This window comes from Urocitellus parryii, chromosome 5, assembly GCF_045843805.1.
Source record: "Urocitellus parryii isolate mUroPar1 chromosome 5, mUroPar1.hap1, whole genome shotgun sequence".
Taxonomy (NCBI): Eukaryota; Metazoa; Chordata; class Mammalia; order Rodentia; family Sciuridae; genus Urocitellus; species Urocitellus parryii.
In genome coordinates, this window is record NC_135535.1 from 11,652,804 (window position 1) to 11,676,134 (window position 23,331).

General features: G+C 36.6%; 2 protein-coding genes across 25 annotated transcripts in view; one reads left to right on the plus strand and one right to left on the minus strand.

Moving 5' to 3' along the window:
* Rbfox2 (RNA binding fox-1 homolog 2) overlaps positions 1 to 23,331 on the plus strand; it is a 279,806-nt gene that overhangs the window by 73,264 nt on the left and 183,211 nt on the right. For all 24 annotated transcript variants that reach the window (XM_077798399.1, XM_026410192.2, XM_026410191.2 and 21 more), the window contains exon 2: positions 16,834 to 16,884. In XM_077798399.1, the coding sequence (XP_077654525.1) occupies positions 16,834 to 16,884 (51 nt within the window). The remainder of the gene's footprint in view (positions 1 to 16,833; positions 16,885 to 23,331) is intronic.
* On the minus strand, positions 6,720 to 7,565 carry LOC144254911 (transcription factor BTF3). Its single transcript, XM_077798775.1, has one exon. It carries the CDS (start codon positions 7,465 to 7,467, stop codon positions 6,979 to 6,981), a length of 489 nt encoding a protein of 162 aa, XP_077654901.1. The 5' UTR covers positions 7,468 to 7,565; the 3' UTR covers positions 6,720 to 6,978.

A 23,331-nucleotide genomic window follows, 5' to 3' on the forward strand; every position in this document is an offset into this window, starting at 1 on the left:
ACTTTTCTGATGAGATTGATGGTCATATTGTTGAATGTGACCTTTTTGATATTAAATAATTAAATGTTTCACCATTTAGAATCTGATTTTTTTATTGAATCTGTACTTCATTCTGTTTTGTTTTTTGAGGCAATGTCTTGCTACATTGCCCATGCCCATCTCTATCTTCTGAGTTCAAGTGTTCCTCCTGCCCTAGCTGTAGTGATGTACAACTTCACCTGCGTGAACCTATATTTTATAAATGAACAATTCGTAATGTTACTGAGTCGTATTAGGCAGAAAATCCTGGAAAGGACATGACAGACGAGTAGACTTTAATATAACAGAATCTGGAAAAATTTGTTGATGTGATTTCAGGTGCCATATTACAACTAAGCTTTCAGAAACTGTCACTTTTCAAGTTTTGGTTAGTATTAAAGAAGAAAGCCAAAGGTGCCTGAAGAAAACTATTAACACTCCCTCCTTTTCCAAATGTATATCAGTGGAATGGCAGATCTTCTTCATGTAATTCAACCAGAGTAACACACTGAAACAGATTGAATGGAGAAGCAGGTATGAGCATCTGCTGTCTTTTGTTTAAATTGAATTTTAAAGGTACAGTCACGTGCTGCATGATGGTGTTTCCATCAGTGATAGACTACCTATGTACCAACTACATAGACTAGCTGTGTAGTAGGTGGTGCCATCTAGGTGCGGGTATACTTTATGATGTTCTTCCAAACAATGGAAGGCCCTTAGCATTGGAGTCCTAATGAGTGGGGTTTTGGGTAGTTAACCCTGTCCCTGGTGAGAAAACTGTGAAGGGCTGGAGGGAAGCTGCTGGAGCAGTGAGACTATTGTTACAGTAATTTAGGCATGAAGTGGCCCTGGCCTAAATTAAGGTGACAGCTTTTGCCATAGATAATAAAACATTTAACCAAAATAATACGATAATATATTGATACTCATATTGTCTAACATTAATTGTGTATTTTTAATATGCTAAGTACCATGTTAAGGATTTATATTATCTCATTTAATCACCATATCATCCTGGAGGTAGGTACTGATATTATTCCTGCTTTTTTTTTGATAAGTAAAAATAATACAAGTTAATTTTTGAAAAATTGTTGAAAATACAGATAGGAACCCACCCAGCCCCCAAACATAAAAACAAACTTATCAGTCATCAAGACATAGAATCACTGTAAATATTTTGGGTTAAGCCCTTTTAGACTTAAAAAAGTATGTGTATGTGTTATATGTTCCTGAACATAGGGAATGGTGAATGTGAGGCTCCATGCTATTTTTTCCTTTGAAAGGATGGGCTGATCTAGATACATAAGCTTCAGGGAAGTTGATGACATAGGCAAGTATCTACTTAAAATATCTATTAATTTGTGTATGCATTCTTATTAAACATTACATACAAAAAGAAGTAATTTTGAAACATTTTACCTTTTGTTTTTTGGAAAAAAAGTTGATGTACTTTATTGCACCTGTATCTGTAAAGTTGCTTGGAATCATTCTAAATATTCAGTTTTCCAGGACAAATGTTGAGATATAGAACACTTTTGAATCAGTATCTGTTGTAGTTACTGACAGTTTTATCCCAAGTTGCAATTACCGTTCAGATAATATTGGTAAGGTTAGTTTTTTCCATTTGGGCCATTTGTATACTTCATTGCTTTTTCAAAAGTTTTTGAGATAATAGTCACATAACAGAATCAACTTTTTAAAAGTGAACAATTTAGTATCATCTGCATTTACAGTGTTGTATAGCCACCATCTCTGTGTAGTGTGGACATTCTTTATCATCCTCAAAAGAACCCCAAACCCATTTGTTAATCACCCTCTATTTCCCCTTCACTCTAGCCCTGGACAACAACCAGTCTGCTTTGTTTCTATGAATTAACTTGTTAAGGAAGTTTCATATAAATTGAGTCACATTACAGGTGTCCTTTTGTGTCTGACTTCTTTCACTTAGTGCAGTGTACTAATATATGCTGCATCGTGGACAAACCTTGAAAACCTCTTTATAGCTGAAAAATACTTCTTTGCATGTATGAAAAATAAGCCACAATTTGTTTCTCCTTTTACCTGTTGGTAGACATTTGGTTTGTTTTCACCTTTTGGCCACTGTGAATAGTGCTGCTGTGAACCTGAGTACAGGTTTTGAGGACTTGCTTTTCTGTTCTTCTGGTAATGTATCCAGGAGTGAAATTGCTGGGTCATGTGGTAAAGCTTTTTATTTAATGTTTTAAGGAACTGCTGAACTGTTTTCCATAGCAGCTGCTTCATTTTACCTTTCTACCAGCAATGTACAAGGGTTTGCCAATTTACTTTTAATGAGGAACACAATAAGATGGGGAAGGTAGAGAGAAAATATGTGTGGCTTTTGAGTTTATTAGAGCTCTGTATCTCAGATTTTGCCTGATGGACTTATTAAATATTTATTTAGCATCACTTTAGCTCCAAGAATGAAATTTAGCTCAGGGAAATGTATCTAATCTATTTTAAGTGGTGAACAGACTAAGAAGTGAAGATCAGAGAAGCAAGAAGAAGGGAATTGAAATAGACTGTAAAGTTCCTTGAGGGCAAAGGCCCTAGTCATCTGTGTGCTGTAAGTATTTAATAAAATACTTGGCATGTCATAAGTTGTTTTGGGGGTTCTGGAGTCCATCCCCATCTAGTGATTCACTAGGGCATACAGAACTTAGCACATAGTTGTATTTATGGCCATATTTTGTAATAGTGAAAGGATATACTAAGCAAGTTTAGTTAATGCAAAGCGGGCAAAGGTGGAGTTCAGGGGAAGCCCAGCTTCAGCTTCCAAGACTCCTCTCCCAGTAGAATCACGCAGGATATACTTAATTCCTCCAGCTGTGAGTTTTGATGGTATTGTTTGCCTTGAAGCCTGTTAAGAAATTTTTATGCTGAGATGGCTGGGGATGGAGGGCTGTTGATACAGACAACCTACCCCTAGCACACACCAAAATTCTGGACTCTGAGTAGGACCACAAATATTGGCTGATAAAGCCACTATTACCAGTTCTGATAGCGCCCTCCCCAAATTGTAGGTTCTTAGTACCTTGCTTAGTTCCTAGGCCAAGCTTGCAGGCTGTTCTTTCTAAGGATAACAGTCAGTTCTGCTCTGTTCTTTTCTGTACATAGATGTTTGGTTTCTTTAAAAATGTGTTGCTAGGTTCTGTGAAGAAAAATATCATAGTAGAGAGCCAGCTGGGACTTTAGGACCAGGCAGACCTGGATTTGTAATGCCATCGGAAAACAGTATAATTCTTCTGAGTCTCAGTTTCTTTACTGTAGAATGATATAACATAGGGTTCTAGTGAGAATTTAAAGTAATAATATGCATAAAACACTAATGTATGTCCTGTATATTAAGTGGCTGTTAGCATTTCATTTCAGCTCACATGAATCAAGAGAGAGAGACTACGTAGTAATTGAGACAGGGAATTTAATATAAGGGATTATTTACCCTAGGAGAGTGAAGTAGTGAGGGATAGGTTTACAGGAAGTAAGGAGAAACCTAGAGAACAGCACGAGCAATATAATTGCAGATACAAACTGGGTACAGTGGCACATGCTTGTAATCCCAGGGATTTAGGAAGCTGAGGCAAGAGGATCATAAATTCAAGGACAGCCTTAGCATCTTAGCAAGACCCTCTGCAACTTAGTGAGACCCTGTCTCAAAATGAAACATAAAAAGGGCTGGGGATGTATCTCAGTGGTAAAGCACCTTGGGTTAAAAAAGAAAACGCACCAAACTCCACCAAAACCCAGATATGATATACTAATATGATTGATATATGATTAAAATATAATTAATTTTTTTAAAGATAGAGAATTTTAATATTTATTTATTTTCTTTAGTTTTCGGTGGACACAACATCTTTGTTGGTATGTGGTGCTGAGGATCGAATTCCAGGCCGCATGCATGCCAGGCGAGTGCGCTACCGCTTGAGCCACATCCCCAAATATATAATTAATTTAAAAATATAATTAATTTAAAAATATAATTGCAACTACCCTGAGATAAACATCCAAAGAAGAGCTGCTCCCTCAGCATCCCCACCCTGACCCAGGAGCTAAAGATCCCTTTTGGAGAAGGCATGGCTGAATGGTAGAGAACAAAGTCCCTGTGGCCTCATAACAGCAGAACTTGCTGGATGTCTGCTTTTTAGAAGTCACTAGAAATTTTCTGTATAGGTCACTGGGGAAGGCAGTTACAAGGAGAGTTTTCTCTCCAGAGGCACCCAGCACATTACACAACCAGAGGGCTGCTGGGGAAGCTGCTAGCTGTTGGCTATTGTGTACTGCAGGACCTCCAGGGGGAGGAAACAGTGTATCCTAAAGGTGCTGCTGAGTGAGCACTCTGAAACCTGGAAGCAAAACCTTTTCCCCCACAATGTCACTACTGTGCCCTCTACTGTCAAAGTTTGATATGCATACTGGCAAAAGAGAAATATTTAAAGGGTCCAGGTCCATTTTAACAGAGCAGGTAAAACGAGTAATTTGGAGCTGAAAGTCAGCTGATAACCAGCAGATGCATGAAATGAATATTTAATTCCAGATCCTCAGAAACCAGGAAAAAAGTGATAAAATTGGTGGTGATCTAAGAAACTTCATACTTAAAAACTTGAAGTTGGATCCTTATCTAACACCGTATACAAAAATGAATTCAAAAAACAGATCAACGAGAGAATATAAGAGCTGACACCATAAAACTCGTAGAAGAAAATGTGTGGTTAAGTCTTCATGACCTTGTGTTTATCAGTGGATTCTTGGGTATGACATCAAAAATACAGGCAACAGGGCTGGATTGTAGCTTGGTAGTAGAGCACTTGCCTGGCATGTGTGAGGCACTGGTTTTGATCATCAGAATCACATAAAAATAAATAAGTAAAAAAAAGGTATTGTATCCTTTACAATTAAAAATAAAAAACCCACGGCGACAAAAGAAAAAAATAGATAAATTGGAAATTTATCAATAGATTGAAAAGGCAACCCACAGTGGAAGAAATCTTTGCAAATGACAGCTTTAATCAGGGATTAATATCTGTGGTCTGTAAATCCAACAACATAATATGACATATACAGTTCAACAACAGAAAAAACCAAACGGCTTAATTTAAAAATGGGCAAAAGACATTTGTACAAAAAAGACACCCAAATGACCAATAAATAATGAAAAGATGCTTAGTGTCATTAATTATAAGAGAAAACAAATTAAAGCGGCAATGAGATAACATATGTCCGTTAGAATAGCCATTCTTTTTTTTTTCTAAGTTATTGATGGACCTTTATTTTGTTCATTATTTATATGCGGTGCTGAGAATTGAACCCAGGGCCTCACACGTGTGAGGCAAGAGCTCTACCACTGAGCCACAACCTCAGCCCAGGATAGCTATTCTTAAACAAAATACAAGTGTTGGGCAAAGATGTGGAGGAATTGGAATCCTGTGCATTGCTGGTGGGAATGTAAAATTGTGTAATTGCAGTCGAAAATGGTATGGTAGTTCTTCAAAAATTTAGAGTCATGGAGGACGCAGCAATTCCACTTCTGGGTATATACCCCAAGAACTGAGAGTAGGACTCAGCTGGTATCTGTACACCAAATACTCAGCAGATTTACTCACAATAGTCAAAAGATAGAAACAACCCAAGTATCATTGCATATATATAGTGAATAATAAGCAAAATGTGATACACACACACACACACACACACACAATGGTATATTATTAAGGCTAAAAAAGAAATTCTGACACATGCCACAGTGGGGATAAATCATGAAGATATTATGGTATGTGAGATAAGCCAATCATAAAAGGACAGATACTATGATTCCACTCATGTAAAGTATCTCGAGTAGTCAGGCTCATGGCGACACAGAGTAGAACAATGTTTGCCTGGGAGTGGAATGAGGAGGTACTGCCCGCGACCCGCACCGACAGCTGAACTTAAGGTGGGTCTCTCCTGTAAATTTCCAGGGACACCAAGTAAAACACAAACACACACTTTACCTTTAAACAAACTTCAGGACAGCTTCTCCACTCAGGCTCCTCAAATGGGAGAGCAAGAGGCTGGTGAGAGGAGTGAGCATGTTCAGAAGTGGGCTTTTATTGGGGAGGACCCTTATTCTTAGAAAGTTGCAACCAAAAAAGGCCAGAAGGGGCAGGGTTACAAGAGACAGATGAGTGTAATTCAATCCAAGGGCGAATCGCCTACGTCTGAAGACACGCCCTCCACTTCCTGAACCTGGAGGACTCCCAGATCACTACTACACCGTGTAGTGATGGTCAAAGTTTAGTATGGAAGGCGGAGTCATTCAGAGTGGCTCCCCACAAGGAGGGAGTTAGAGTTTATTGACCAGAGACTTTTTAGTTGGGAAGACAAAGTTCTGCAGATGGGTGATGGTGATGTGAGGTGTCCCTGATGCCACAGAAATGTGTAGGTGAAAATGGTAAATTTCATAAAAGAAAAAAACGAAACTGCTGAAGAACATTTATGTTAGCTGGAGTATCCCTTATCCAAAATGTACTCTACCAAATGTGTTTTGGACTTGATATTTCTTTTTATATGTTGGTCTATTTGCATATACATAACAAGATATTTTGGGAATAGGACTCAAGTATAAATGTGAAATTCATTTATGTCTCATGTATGTCTTATACACATAGCCTAGAGGTAATTTAGCATAATATTTTTTTTTTTTTTAACTAGGCAAAGAACTTTATTAACCTTTGTTTCAAACTTTATTCCCAGGCTTCTTCAGCTTAATTAGCTGCAAAGAATAAATTGTGTATAAGCAAAAACTGAAAAGAGCTGCAGTGTCCAAGGGGCTTGGGCTTAAAAATATTAGAGATCTAGATTTTATCAGATCCATAAACAAAACAATTTTAAAAAGCAGTCATAATATAAAACAGCAGCTCCCAGTAACTTCTTCAAGTTTATCTTCTTCAGAAGTTGATCAGTTCAGTTTGCCTCATTCTTAGAAGCCTCATCAAAATTCTCCACAAGATCTGGAACTTCATCATCATCATCCTCTCCAGTAGCAAGTGGTGCTTTTCCGTCCACAGATTGTTTGGGCAGAGCTTCAGCCAGTCTCCTTAAACTAGTCAGACTGTCTGCACCAAGTTGGTTTAAGATGCTGGGTAGCATTTCTGTCAGCTGCTTTGTCTCAGCATGGCCTGTAATGGTGAAAGTGTTTGCTGCCAGAGACGCCTGAACTTTAGGGTTGTTAAAGTGGATCACTGTTCCTTGGTTTGTAAACATATTCACCTCTTCAATACCAGAGATATTGTTTACCCCTAACTTCTTTAAAGAGAACTGAAGTTTTTTATCATCTGCTGTAGCTGTTCTATGAACCACCTTCTTCTTTCTGCGAGCAGTTCCTTTTCCACCAATTCGCACTTGTGCCTGCAGTTTGGCGAGTTTTTCCTGGTTCATGATAGTTTCTTTCATCTTGTCGGAGCGGAAATGGGGCCGCGCGGGGGACTAGGGTTGGCGCTCAGGGGGTCTCAGGCAGACCAGCTGAGATTAGGCGCACACACGCGGGGACGCAAGATCAGCATAATATTTTTAATAATTTTGTACATGAAACAGAGGTTGGTTGTAGGAATTTTCCACTTGTGGTGTTTTATTGTGCTAAAAAAAGTTGAATTTACCACTGTCATGTATAAGTAAAAAAATTATTTAAAAAGTTAAATTTAGACCATTTTGGATTAGGGATACAGTACGATCTTAAACCTTAAATGAAAGGGGTAAATTAAGGGAGAATTTTATTTCTTATTTATGTATTTATGACTTTTGTTATCATGATTGAATTTTAATTAAGATAACAAAAGAAAGAACAGAATGGATTTGTATAGGAAGTTTAAAAACAGAGCATTGAGGCAGATAGGTGATGTATGTCTATTATCTCATCAGTTCAGGAGGCTGAGACAGGAGGATCACAAGTTTGAGGCCAGGCTCAGCAAATTAGCAAGGCCCTTAACAATTTAGTGAGATTCTGTCTCAAAATAAAACAAAAAGGACTGGGGATGTATTCATTGTTAAAGCAATTCTGGATTAGATCCTTAGTACGAAAAAACCACCCCTAAGGAGGGAGGGAAGAACAGAAGTTCATAGATTAGACAAAGGGGAAAGAAAGGAATGGAGGGAGGATGGGAATAGGAAAGACAGTAGAATGAATTGGACATAGCTTTCCTATGTTTATATATGAATATACCACTTGTGAAACTCCACGTCTACAACCATGAGAATGTGACCCTAATTAGAATAAGTTATATTCCATGTATGTATAATATGTCAAAATGCATTTTACTGTCATATATATCTAAAAATAACAAATAAAAAAAATTAGCAGGAATAAAGGTTTAAAAAAAAAAAAAAACACCCGATCCCCCAAACAGGTATTAGCTAAGCAGGGACTGATGCCAGCAGAGTGGACTGCAAACTGTATGAGTATGTATGTGTCACAAAAGGCATAGTTTCTGTGGTCACCTTAGTGGTAATCACAATTTGTCCTCCAGTACTGTAATTGATCTACATAGTTTTTGACAAAAATTTTTTAACACGGCTTTGTTGGTCTTGAACCAGCAAAAGGGCTCAGGCTGTCCTTCTGCCGCTATCCTCTTGCATCAGCCCTCAAATAGCAGGGACAATAGGCATGAGCCACCGGGCCTGGTTTTAATATCACTAAATTTTATCCAGTATTTGAACATCTTTAATGGGGCCAGTTGACCATTTGACACATATAAGTAACTAATATTAGAGTAAGCTAAGAAAAATTAAGGATTGGCCTGTTGGAAATGTGCTATGTTGTAAGATTTACACCCATAGACTTCACAATTTCTCAAAGTCATTTGCAGCTAATAGACAAGGGAGTGGGGAAGGAATTATTATTATTTTTTTAAGAATTTTTTTCTTTTTGATCTACATGACAGTAAAGTATACAAGATAATATAAATTCATTTAACCAGGCAGTAAGTCACTGAAAAATCTGAGCTTCTCCTTTGCTCAGTTTATAGAGGACAGCATCATTTCTTACCTTTCCTTGCTTCCTTTGATGTTCCTCTCCTAAAATTGTAGAATGGCATGAATTTAATTTTTTCTATTTTCAGTATTCTACTTCCCCTTCCATTTCATGAAACCAGGTTGATTTTATCTACACAAATGAAAAGCAACAGGTAGCTTTTTGGATTTGTGTTTTTTAATTGCTTAGTTTAACTTTGTTGTGCATTTCCAGCTTTCTATACTCTGCTCTTGTTCAACCTTCATCAGTGATACTGGCTAGTAAGAAATACTAGTGTAATAAATATCTGATGCTCAGCATGTGATCTGTTAAGCAGGTAAAGATTGGTAAGGTGGAGTTTTTCGTGGTGCTTCATTTCAGTTAGTATTTTATTGATCTCTGCTTGGGATTTATGGCTAGCATATCATATCACAACTGTAATTGTATTGTGTTTTGATCTTTGGGGTTAAGTCCTCTTAGCACCCCTCTTAATTGTATTTTAAAAGTGCTTAAGAAAAATGGTACCTTTTTCTTCCTCCTATGTGCAGTATTCTGGGTAATTTTACCAGTATTTCTTGCAAATATATGAGCTAATCATTCAGAAATAATGAGGTATTTTTCAGAAAACATTTAGAAAATAGGCTTATCTTGTAATTATTAAGAATAAGCTCCTTAATGGCAAGGGTGCTGGCACTTTGCTTGGCATAAAGCAAAACAACACAGTCCACTCTTTCTGATTGAATCAAGTGTTCTTCTGCTTAAATGAAGTTTTCAAACCTCCATGCTTATATATGGAGCTTCAGAGGAGTCAGTGAAGAACATTAAAGTCAGGTGGTTTTCTTCTGTCACTTCTCTTGGCATCCACTTGCACATGTGTAATCCACTGCAATTGGTATATTTGACAGTTACTTAGGGATCCTTGGGGTTTGCTTTTGCATATCCACTAAACAGAAGCTTCATCCTCCCTCCCTTCCTCTTTCCCTTCCTCCCTCCCTCTTTCTCTCCCTCCCTCCCTCTTTCTCTCCTTCCATCAAACCCAGGACCTTGTGCTTGCTATCACTGAGCTACATCCCCAGCCTTTGCTAGTTGTGATCCTCCTTCCTCAGTTGCCTGAGTAGCTGGAATTACAGGTATGTGCCACTGTGTTCAGCCAATTTCTTTATTTTATTTTATTTATTAAAAATTTTTTTTTGAGTGGCTTCTGTGTTCAGGCAGAATTAGTTTCTAAGCCTTTCAGTCTTAGTAAAGCCAATATTGCTTGCTTATAGGTACATAGCTACTAAGCTCTTCCCTCTTTGGAGTTTAACACATATGATTCTCTATCCCATCTATTAGCTTTCTTTATAATTCCATCTTTGTTTTCAGTGTTAGTTGTTAGTTTTACTAGACCTGTAGATCTTTGGACCATCATAAACAGCTGAGCCTGGGCCTGAGAAATGTTGTTATTATTTTTTTTACTGGTTGTTACAAGTGGTAGAGATATTGGGTATAGAATTAAGACCTAAGTCTGAAGGCAGCTCAGCCACTAGTGTTAAGGATTTGGCTTTGAGCAAATCATTTATTTTTTTTTTAAAGGTAAATGACAAGAACTGTTTTATTTATTTATTTATTTATTTATTTATTTATTTTTAAAGAGAGAGGGGAGAGAGAGAGAGAGAGAGAGAGAGAGAATTTTCAATATTTATTTTCTAGTTCTCGGCGGACACAACATTCTTGTTGGTATGTGGTGCTGAGGATCGAACCCGGGCCGCACGCATGCCAGGCGAGCGCGCTACCGCTTGAGCCACATCAACAGCCCCTGAGCAAATCATTTAAACTCTTGGAAATTTAGTTTTGTTGTCTGTAAAATGAGATTGATAAAACTTGTTTCAAGCATTGTGAAGACTAAATGAGATTATATAAATTTGGTTTTGTAAGTTATAAGGCACTTGGCAAATTGGAAATATTGGCACTTGGAAATATTGGCAATTTGCTAATATTAGTAATATGCAAAGTTATACATCATGCATTTTATATTTTGTAAAATTTAAACAATTCAGACCTTCCACAAATCCTGTACTCTTAAAAATTTTATTTTTAATGCATTATAATCATTTAAATTAGTGGGTTCATTTTGATGTATTCATAGATGCATGTAACAGTTTTCTTCATCTCAGACCCCAGCACATCCTTTTTCCCTTCCCTTCCCTCCTTTCTCCCCTTGATCTCCTTCCTCTGTTGGTCTTCCATTTATTTATTTATTTAAAAATATTTTTAGTTGTAGATGGACACAGTACCTTTATTTTATTTATATGTAACCCAGTCCCTTACATGTGCTAGCAAGCATTCCACCACTGAGCTACAACCCCAGCCCCCATTTATTTTTAATCGGTGCATTACAGTTATATATAAAATTGGAATGCATTGTGATATATTTATACGTGCATATGGCTTAATTTGGTCAACTTTATTCCCCAGTTTTTCCCTTTTCCCTTCCTTCCCCTCTCCCCCTTGGTTCTTTCTCCACTTCATTTTACTTATCTCCCTCTTATTTTCAGATCCTATTGTTTTTGCTAGATGTAACCAGTGTTAGAGGTTTGTTCTATATCCTTCTAGATATTTCTTATGCATTTCTTTACTTTTTTTATATGCATGTAAAAATAATGATTTTTGTATTGTGATTTTGAAAAATAACACACTTTTTTGCTGTCATTAATATGAGATCATAGGTATTTTTCTTTTTAAAACATATACATGGGATATTGAAACTATTTAATAATTGATAACTGTTTCCTTATTAATGGAAATTGAAGTTCTTCCTATTTTTCACTGTATTGAAATGAAAATCTTTGCACATGATTCTTTGAACATGTGCAAATGATTCTCTAGAGCAGATAAATGTGAAATTGTGAGAAAGTATATTGCACTCAATATTTTTGCCAAACTGCATTTCAAACTGGTGATCCCCAAATACTTGCATTCCTATTAGACATGAAGGTACCATTTATGTACTTTCTTGCCAGTTTGAGATATTTTCATTTTGGTTTCTGAAGATCTCATGAGTGGAAATGTATCTCAAATCTAAAAGAATGAACACAGGCAGCATGGCTTGTGAGCACAAACAATATAAGTGGGAAGAATTTAATTATTCATTAATAGGAAAATAGTACAGGAATAAATTGACATTTTATAAGAAAATATTAAACAGTAGTCAAAATTAGTGGGGTATAATGGTATTTATTCATGAAGATGAGTCTCATGAAAATGAGTGTTGAGCAAAAAGAGAAAAAAACCCAAATTACTAGAGAATATATACAATAAGACCCATGTCTGTAAAATTCTGAACTATTTGAAAATTAATGTATTTGTGAGAGACAGGTATTTATGTGGTAAAATTTAAAAAGAAAATGAGCCATTTTCTTAAAGTTACAGGCCAGTGAGAGTTGCAGGGAGTTTCTGAGGCCCAGAGAGTTACCAGTAGTCTTACCTGAGAGGCAGAAATACAGAACACAATGCCTTGACAAGACAGGGGGAAGAATAAATCCATTTCCTGTGACACATCTTTGTGCAACCTGTTACATCCATCTTTCCATTAAAGTTTTTGACAATATTGGCCTGTAGTAAAGTGATTTTTTTTTATAGTTTTCTGCATTGAACCCTAGGATATTATAGAATATTGTTTCTATGTTAGATGTTCTCTGGAAGTAATGAATAATAAGTTTTTGGAGTTTTCAATTACTTTCTTAATTATAAAATCCCTTTCTAAAAGAATCTTGAAATACTGTAAAGGAATAATATAGAATGGTTATTAAGAGGAAACTTGGCAAAATAGAAAAGATAGGGCTCTGGGGGCCAGCAGAACAGGGTGGCAGTTTGTTTTTCCTGTTTAATATCTGTGTTATTGAGTCACTTGCTTACCTTCTCTGACTTCCTAATGGTAGGAAACACATTCTTATGTACCTCTATGTTATCTCCGACTCTCCACTACTTTCTCTTCCCCTTCCCTTCCTTCTGGAACCACACTGCTTAGTTGTTCAATATATGCTGGTCATCATTATCTCTTTCATTAGTATTGGTGGGGAACGGTATTGAAGTAAATTTACTTGTTGATTTTGGGGGCCTTGTTCTTTTATTATATTCTAAGCTATATGTATCTCCAGTGTGAATCTGGGTGTGGTGGTGCACACTTGTAATCCCAGAAACTCGGGAGGGTGAGGCAAGAGGATTTTAAGTTTGAGGCTAGCCTGGGTAACTGAGCAGAGACCTTGTCTCAAAATAAAAAATAAAAAGGGCTGAGTGATAAAGCTCAGTGGTAAAGCACCCCTGGGTTAAATCCCCAGTAATCCCACTCCCCTTGCTTCCCCAGTGTGAAAGCAACCAAAATGGCTTACCTATTATTGTTATTTTTAAACAGCAGATTTAATGAGAATTAATTCAGAGATCTCTAATCTCACCTCTTAGAAGTATTTTGAAGTTTTTAGTGTAATCCAGGTTGCATATATATATCACCACTATTCAATTCCAGAATATTTCTATCATCCTCCCCCAAAACCCCACTATCTATTGTTAGCAGCCATGCTCATTTCTACCCCCTGATCTCTGGAACCACTAATCTGTTTTCTGCCTCTATGAATTTGCCTAGTTGTACATTTCCTATAAATATAATTATTTAATTTGTGGTCTTTTTATGTCTGGCCTTTTTCACTTAGGATGATGTTTTCAGGGTTCATCCATGTTGTGTTAGTATTTTATTCCTTTTTAATTGATGAATAGTATTCAGTTATGGATGTACTATATTTTGTTTATCCATTCATCACTTGGTAGATACTTGGATTGTTTCTGCTTTTTGATTATTATAAAACAATGCTGCTATGGACATCCATGCACAAGGTTTGTATGGACATATGCTTTTGTTTTTCTTGGTTATATACATTAGTGTGGAATTGCTGGGTCTCATAGTAACTCTGTTTGACATTTTTGAGGGACTACCCAACTGTTTCCAAAGCAGCTGTACCATTTTACATTTCCAGCCAGGAATATATGGGAATTTTGATTTTTCTATATCCTCACCAGGGCTTGTTATTGTTAGACTTTTTGATTGTAATTGTGTGCGTGTATCTGTGTGTGTGAGTGATCTCAATATGGTTTTGATTTGCATAATGGCTGATGGTGTTTAGCATCTTTTTGTTTACAGTGCTTACTGGCCATTTGCTTATATGTTTTGGAGTACTACCTATTTAGGTCCCCCCCCTCCCTCCCTCCCTCCCTCCCTCCCTCCCTCCCTCCCTCCCTCCCTCTCTCTCTCTCTCTCTCTCTCTCTCTCTCTCTCTCTGGTACTAGGGATTGAACCCAGGGCCTGGCACATGCTAGGCAAGTTACTCTCCAGTGAGCTACTTTCCCAGCCCTCTTTTCTCATTTTTAAATTGAATTATTTTACTTTCTATTGTTGAGTTGCAAGAGTTCTTTATATATTCTGGATATACATCCCTTGTCAAACATATAATTTGGAAATATTTTCTCCCATTCTGTGAGTTGTCTTTTCACTTAATGGTGTCCTTTGATGCACAGAAGTTTTAAATTTTAATGATACCTAATTTTCCCTTTTCTTTTGTCACTTGTGCTTTTGGTGTCATATTGAAGAGATTGTTGCCCAACCCAACCAAAGCTTATGGTTTAAGAGTTTTATAGTTCTGGGTATGATCTACTTTGAGTTAATTTTGTACATGTTATGGGGTAGGATTCCAACTTGATTTTTTCACATGTGAATATCCAGTTGTCCCAGCACCATTTGTTGAAAAGACCACTCTATTGACTTCTTGCCACCATTTTGAAAAATTAGTTGATCATAACGATAAAGGTTTTTTTCTGGACTTTGAATTGTGTTCCATTTGTTTCTTTGTCCTTATGTCAGTATCACACTGTCTTTGTTTTTTTAAAAATATTTTTTATAGTTGTAGATGGATATAATACCTTTATTTTATTTATTTATCTTTATGTGATGCTGAGGATTGAATCCAGGACCTCACATGTGTTAGGCAAGTGCTCTACCACTGAGCTACAACCACAGCCCCCTCACACTGTCTTTTTTTTAAATGGAGCTGGGGATTGAATCCAGTTCTTCCCACATGCTAGCCAGGTGCTCTACTTCTGAGCTACATCCTTAGCCCTTTCTAATTTTTTGAGACAGGGTCTTACTAAATTGTCCAGGCTAGTCTTGAACTTGTGATCCTTTTGCCTCAGCCTGGGATTGTAGGCATGGGCCACCGAGCCCAGCTCATAACTCTCTTGAGTGTTGAAGCTTTTTAGTAAGCAAAGTCAGAAACTTAAGAGTCCTACAACATTTTTTTTTCTTTCTCAGGATTGTTTAGGTACTCATAATTTTTTTTAAAGGCAGTTAGCTTCAGTGGCTGAAGGAATCTTTATTAATTTATAAATACTAAAGTACCCAAAATACAGAATTAGGACTTGGATTTCCTTTGATTGAATCAGTGACCAAAAGTCATTTCTGGTTATGTAACTCTATCTATTTACTTATACATTCTTTTGGTGTCTATTATGTATTCGACATTGCACTAGATTTTTGGGAAACCATGATGAACAAAACACAGGGGCTCTGTAGTGAGTTTAAATTGACTCTTGGCACTCTAGTTTTTCAAGGGAGTGTGGACTTTCAACTGTCAAAGAAATGAAGATAATTCTATCTTGATGTATCCACCATTAGGTGGAAGGTTATTATCTTGGCATATTTGAAAATCCTGTCAGCACATTCCTCTATAATAGTTGTTCTGCTAGGATTGAAAATACAAATGATGGGAGCAGAGATGAATGACTTTGAGAAGGTGCGTTGAGCACTTTAGCAATGACAAAAGCACCAGCATGTGTACATCTGTTTCTTTCCATTTAATAGCTCCCTTGAAGGCAAAGGCTGTGTTTCATTCCTCTTTCTTATTCCTTCATTCCTCTAACAATGCTTAGAAAATCTTAGTATTCAGTATATGTTGATGGAATGATCAAATGGGTCAAGTAAGCCATAAATTAGTGCTCATGCTGTGTGACTTTAGACTAAATTAGTGTTTGCATAGCTTTTATTGACTAGCATCCTTACATTCAAGGATCTTGATTTAGTGGTTTAATGTAAAGATGAGACAGACACTTAATATACCTTTAAAAATAAGATTAGCATCATAAAGTAAGCTGCACAAATAATCTAACTAAATATTGACATACACACGTTAGAATCACTGGAGTCCAGAAGATGGTACAGTTGGTAGGAGAAGTCTTGAGTAGAATTTCATTTTGATTTAAAAGAACTGAGGAAATCCAGGTTGATGTCGAGGCGGAGCTAAAATTTTGCAGGTCAAGAGGCAATTCTCAACAGGGTGCTGCTCATCCCTTTTCTGACCAAGGGACACATGGAATTTTTGTGGAAGTTTTCTGTTTTTCTAGTGTGTGGGAATGCTACTGATATTCAGTGACTAGGGGATGGGTTCCTAAAGTCCCACGATATCAAGTTTGAAATTGTTCTGTCCCACATTTTAGTTGCACCTGCTGGGGATAGACAGAGTAGGAAATAGATTTAGCTGTACAAGAAGGGAAATAGTGTACATGAATAGTATTCCTGCGCAGATACTTTTTTTCTGTTTTTGTTTGTGCCATTGTAGACACTCAACTGGGATGGATAGATGTAATTTGGTAGGATGGAATGAATACATCAATGGAACATTTAAGAAACTGAGAAAGGCGTATATATTGATAAACTTGGGTGAATTTGATTATTCTAAACATTTTCTTTGCTCTTATAGTTTGATTTTTTTTTTTCCTTTTCTTTCTTGTAGAACGAGCCTCTAACCCCAGGTTATCATGGATTCCCAGCGCGGGACAGCCAGGTTGGTTTCCATTGTTTATAACTCAGATGGGGGTGTATATATATTTTATCAAAAGATGTTATGATAGCCATTCCTGAAATTACTTACTTTGGAAGATAACACAGCTTGTTTCAGCAATAGATTTGCTTTTAGGGATATAAAATATATTTCTCGGGGGCTGGGGATAGAGCTCAGTTGGTAAAGTGCTTGCCTCGCATACACAAGGCCATGGGTTCAATTAAAAAAAAAGTACATATTTCTCAATTCTAAAAGTATTACAATCATGTTATTAAAATTACAGATGTTAAGGGAAAACAATCACTCAAGTGCAGTAATGATTGCTTTTGTTTTTTCTTCTCTGGGCCGTATAATAATTTTTAACCTGATCTTCTTGATTCCTCATAATTCTAAATGCTGAACTTGTCTTTTTATTTTCTGTCATTTAGCCTCTGCCTGCATAGATTTTTTGAGTCTTTGTAATAATCTGCAACAAAAAAATTCCATTCTCTTCCTCTGGGGGAATTTTTCAGCCTTATGGTTTTAATCAGAAAGCCTTCAGAGAGTGAACTTTCTACTGCCCTTCTTTGTTAGATGGGGAAAAATGGAAAAAGCTGGGCAGAGTTACCTTCTCTGGGGCAATTGTGTAAAATGTCTTCCAGCTCTTCTTGCTAGTTGAAGATGTTGAGCAGATGAGGCTGAAACAGAGTTAAGACAGAGGAACAAATAAGGCTGCCCCTTGGAGAAATGGTGCAACTTAAGTCAACTAGTCTCTGAATGAAATTTATCTCCTTGTTGTTTGGGATATTGCCCTTCTTCAGATCTGAAAGGATAGCTCTTAGAAATATCTTTGAATGCCTATCCATGTTTCCTTATAGGGTTGTCCAAAAAAGCCACCATTGTTAGGCTTGTCCAAGGGAACATGAGTCATTATAGTGCTAAACAAAAAATTACACAGTTCCTCTTTCCATAAGTTTATTGAATCTCGAGTTTCTGAAGCTAATCTTAAAAACTAGGATAATCAATAGTCACCTATTTGGAGGCCTTTCATATTTGAGAATATTTACCCAGTTCTTGCATTTTTAGTGCCTAGGTTGGCATTAAACTTACTCCAAGAAGGCTATGAAGAAGGGGAAGAGAAAATATTGTTCATCTTGTTGTTCATCTCCCAATGGGATCATCACTGCTGAGATTGAAGACGAAAGCTTAAGGAGAAAGATATGGTCATTTACTCCAAAGTCAGACAATATAGACGTTTTGTTTTGCTTGTTTGTTTTTCTTTCTGCTTTGGGTCTGTTCCAGAGCTTCTCTAAGCTGTGAAACTTATGCCCTTTGATAGTAGTTTTGTATCCTGGCATACATCAGAAAGATTGATTCCTGGAGATTCACCCTCCAGAGAGTCTGACTGAGTAAGCCTAAGATTGGGCTTAGCCTTCAAATATTTAGAAACCCCTACAGGCAATTATGCTATGCAGCAGAGGCTGAGAACTGCAGTCCTAGCGACTACTTTGAAGGAGTGACATTTTCTGTTTCATTCTGTGCTTTTCACTTAGGACATGTAATATACAAGATCATGGCCAGCCTCTTAATCTAGTTTTACATCAATGCAAATATTTCATTGTTCATATAATTTTGCTTATCTTGGAATAAGGAGGTAAAGCAAACTGATGTAAAGTGTAGAAATAGATTTAAACTGACTTTAAAAGGATCAGAAAGGATACTAAGGCTCTGTTCTTCCTGTGGGAATTAAAGATCAATGAGGAGCTGAGGGAGGCAGTTAATAGGAATTTGTTAAAACACAAAATGTAGTCTTTTTGCTTGGAACCACTTTATTTTTCTTTCCTTTTGTGGCAGGGACCTCCTCCTGTAACCTGCACATTCATTACTCATCCTCTGTCTGCTGTAGGCCTGTGCAGACCCTTTGCCATGGTTTAAAGCTGCTGATTTACTTTGAGACACATTCTGATGGTGACAAGTTTATTTTCTTGGGCTCTATTTTATACTCCGACTGGATCTTTGAATTGGAGATCTTAGAGTAGTGCAAATAGGCAAATATTGAATAGCTGCTTGTTGTATTTGATGAATACAGAATCCAAATGAGTACTGCTAATTAATGTGCTTAACCTTGTGAACTCTCATTTTGTGCTTTGAGATTTGGGAGGCATTTATCAGTGTGAAACACTGGTCACTGAACAGCCTGAGCTAGGCAGGAACTGAACTTGTGATCTTTACATCTCCCCAGTGTGGTTTTGGCTCAGCAAATCCAGGAGCCAGGGAATGGGATGTAGGTGAATTTTAATTGTGACTATATTTGCTTTCCTTATTCTTTTGCTATTCCATTCTAAATAGATAAGAACCATTTTCAGACAAGATTTTATTTTTTAAAATCAGCATTTGATGGTGATTTTAAAAGATAAAAATTACAAACTTTTAATTTTTGCAAAACACTTTGGTCAGTATTTTCTCATGTCATCCTTCTAGTTACCTTTTGAAATAGACAAGGCAGTGTTCCCTTTGGAAGGATAAGGAAATTGAGTCACACAGAGGTAAAGTGACTTTTCAAAACTGACTGTTTAAGTTAGTACCTGAAAAGGGGCTTAAACTTACCTTCTGTTTGAGGCCTTTGACTCATCCAGGGGAAGTATGGTCATTTGAGAATGTGTTTACTTACATTATTTTACTTCTGGGAGTCAGCAACTGCTGGCTAAAAATCACTGCATGTTAAATTCACTAGCACTAAGTGGACCAGCATCTCACTATTGTAGTAACTTGTATGTTACAAAAGCCCTTAGTAACACATTTGAATTAAAAACCTGTGAAAAAAAGGAAGAATAGTCCCATCTTCCACCTTGTAGAGGTTTTGCTTTTTTGTTCGAGGTCACCTCAACCTTCTTTCCTGAGAGGTTAACAAGCTTTCTGGGCTGGCCATTCGCCACTTTTACAAAGCACTCCATATGCTTCTGTGCTGGCTGATGTGCGCTCTCTTTGGAAGTGGAGGAGACACACCTCCTTCCAGTTTTATAGAAATAAAAACCAGCTCTGAAAAGCTGTAAATGTTTAAAGCCATGCAGGATTTTTAAGTTGATGATACTGTGTGCTTAGATGCCTAGCTGTGTGTGTGTGTGTGTGTGTGTGTGTGTGTGTGTGTGTGTCTTATGTGCATGTGCTTATGCATCTTCTCAAGTGTTGATTAAGGCTAGAATATTTTGTGGGTTGGAATTATTTTTTAAATGGAAGAATATTTGTGTGTATTAGCTTAGGAGTTTTTATATAGAAAAGGTAAGAGATAGCAATCTGATTAGAAGAGGGTTTGGTTCTGCAGAACAAGCTTATTTATTTAGAATGGGCTTTTAGAAAACAGTGGGGGTCCTAACGCTGGCCCCTTGTCACCTCTTGGTACTATAAATTTATATCTTTTATTATTAAGGTGACCATATGCACTTATCATTCAAGTTGGGGCACTTTTGAGAATAAAAAATTGGCCCTAGTAGTTATGTTGAAACAGTCCAAGGCCAACTAGCATGTATGAAATGATAGTCAACCATAGCTGTAATTAAAGACATAATGGTCAGTGTTCTCTTAGATGGTGTGATCAAGAGTGGTAGGTCACCAAGGATTAATCTAAACAATTGGTTGAAGTGGGAAAATAATGTAAAACTTTTATTTTAGCTTAAGAGCATTTTATTTTAGCTTAAGAGCATTTTATTTTAATTTGAGCAACTATGTTTACTCTAATAATTTGATAGGAGGTCAACACCTTTTATATGCATATAAATCTATTGAAATTCTATTAGATTAAAAAATCCTTTTTTTTGGCATATCATATCTTTACAGAGTATCATCTATGAATTCTGTTTTTTGTTGTTGTTGTTTGCTGGTTCAGTTTTAAAAAATGTCATTCAAAAAGCAATCTGGGTGAAACTGTATGTTTTATATATACCCCTTCTTCTTTTTAAAATATTTTGTTTTAGTTGTCTGGACCTTTTATTTATTTATTTACATGCAGTGCTGAGAATCAAATCCAGTGCCTCACACATGCTAGGCAAGCGCTCACCTCTGCTCAGCCCCTCCCTTCTTCTTCTTTTCCTCTTCCTCCTCCTCCTATTGCTGCTGTTGCTTGTACTGGGAATTGAACCCAGGGCCACTTCGACTGAGCTACATCCCTAGCCCTTTTTATATTTTTGAGACAGGGTCTCACTAAGTTGCTTAGGGCCGAGTTGCTGAGGCTGACTTTGAACATGGGATCCTCCAACTTCAGCCTCCTGAGTTGCTGGAATTACAAGTATGCACTACTATATACAATTTATATTTATGTATATATTTAAATTAAATGTAGACAATTTAATTTGACTGAGCAAAAATTTGTAGTGTCTTGTCTTATTCATAAAGCATTCAAATATGAGTTTTTCCCAAGGAAAGTTGTCTATTTTATGGATTATATAATATTTAATTCTATAATTATAAAAACTTACAAATTGTATAAACAGGTTGGTGATAAACAAGTGATTCTCACTTCTCAGCTACTGGGATAAGAAGGCTTAGGTTAGATATGATAGAATTAGGAACTAGTTCTAGCAATAAGAATGCCAGAGGCCTCACTCAGCATATTTGACCTGGGAAATGGAGAATTTTAGTTTATTTAATAAGTTAGTTGATTAAAAGTGCTTCCACTATAATCACCTGTGGGGTGATTTTTATTGTCAGCAACTTTGTGTCTCAGTAGCCAATACATGGTTGAATTTTATTTTAGAAATCAATTCAATTTGGGGGAATGGGTGGGGAGGAGGATTAGATCAGATAAATACAAATTAGAGACACTGTAATTTGCTTTCTTCAGATTAAAAGATGTTCAGTAGCAAGATATCTGCAAACTAAGTGTCAAAATTAATGCTCCAGTACCTTCCATGTCATCTTTTTTCTAGAAACTTAAAATTATGGTACCTTACCTTGTCTAACAAACTATATGAGAAGAAATGTTAATATTTGAGATAAGAGGTAGCACAAACTCTTGCTTAGGTTCAGGTGTTGAGTCAGCTGTGGAACTGTGAATATTAGTAAATTATAAAAATTAATATTTGAGCCTGGTGCAGTGCTGTACACCTGTGATCTCAGGTACTATGGAGGCTAAGATAGGAGGTTTGCAAATTTGAGGCCATCCTGGACAACATAGTAAGACCATGTCTCAAAAGAGAAAAGAACAAACTAATGTTTGTAGAGCATTTTACAGAGTACTTCTGTGGATGTTTTTTGTCTTGATCTTTACAATAGCTCTGCCAAAGAGGTTGTGCCTTATCCTAACTTAATAGATAAGAAAACCAAAACACAAAGATTTTTTAAGTGAATTTCTTAATGTAACAGAGGTGGTAAGTGCAGAGTTGGACTTGAACCCCAGATTTTCAGCCTTTGTCTGGGATTTCCTCCTGTATTTTTCTGTTGGTGTCTCTTTGGATGCAGCTGTTGTCTTTGCTAGTGTCACAAGATGAGATGGTACGGACTCTGGAGAACACATCAGCATGAAAGGTCTTCATATGACCCAAGCCCCTTGAATAACTGATTTCTTTCAAGTTTTCTTCCTGTCTTGCTTGTTAAAATAGCTTATGGTGTACAATTTATCTTTTTGTGTTTTAAAACAAAAGAAAAATTAATGTGTTGTCAGGCTCTTTATTGGATTTTGAAAATGCTTGTTGGTGATTTCTCGAAGATTTTTTCCTTCAACTTTATAAAATTCTGTTTAAAGCTATTATATGGATATGTTTTAGCTTTTCACAGAAGTAAGTGAGAATATCAAAAGAGCTGTTTAAGTTGACAAATGCAACTTAGACAATTACAGGTTTAAATTTAGAGTGGAAGCCTTACTCTTTATAGATTAAAAATGACCTAACGGTTTTTATCTTAATAAGTATTTTCTTTCCTTTCAAGAATTTTTTCTTTCCTGTTTTTAGTTCTTGCTTTTATCTCTAGAATAGACTTTATTTTAGTCCACTTTTTACAAATGCATTTTCAGGGCTTTTGGTTATTTTGCTTGGGAGCTATGGACAGTAGCAAATACATCTTCTGTCATTCCCATTTGGTGTGGTGGCAAAGAAATGATGACTGCTTTCCTCCCTTCGGGAAAGTTGGTAGGATGGAGGACATGGTGTGGACATGTTCATGGACTTGTTCAAGTTCCATCTCTGGGCTTTTGAGCTTAAAAAACTTCAGACTGAGTAAGCAATTACTTTACGTATCCTGACCTAGCACATACACATATATGTATAAATATGAATATAACTTAGATTAGTCTTACCAAATAATACTTGTCTGTACTATGTTCTCAGTATTGTTGACAGAGGCCAACAACTCCTGGACCCACTAATACATTGCAGTCTGTAGTTTTGAAAAATTAAAATAATTGCTGTCCTTAAAAATGCAGTATTAGGGACTGGGGGTGGAGCTCAGTGGTAGAGTAGGTGCTATTAGTTAGCACATACT

Coding starts and splice junctions, on each gene's coding strand:
- LOC144254911 (XM_077798775.1), bottom strand. CDS start 7,467: ATGAAAGAAACTATCATGAACCAGGAAAAACTCGCCAAACTGCAGGCA.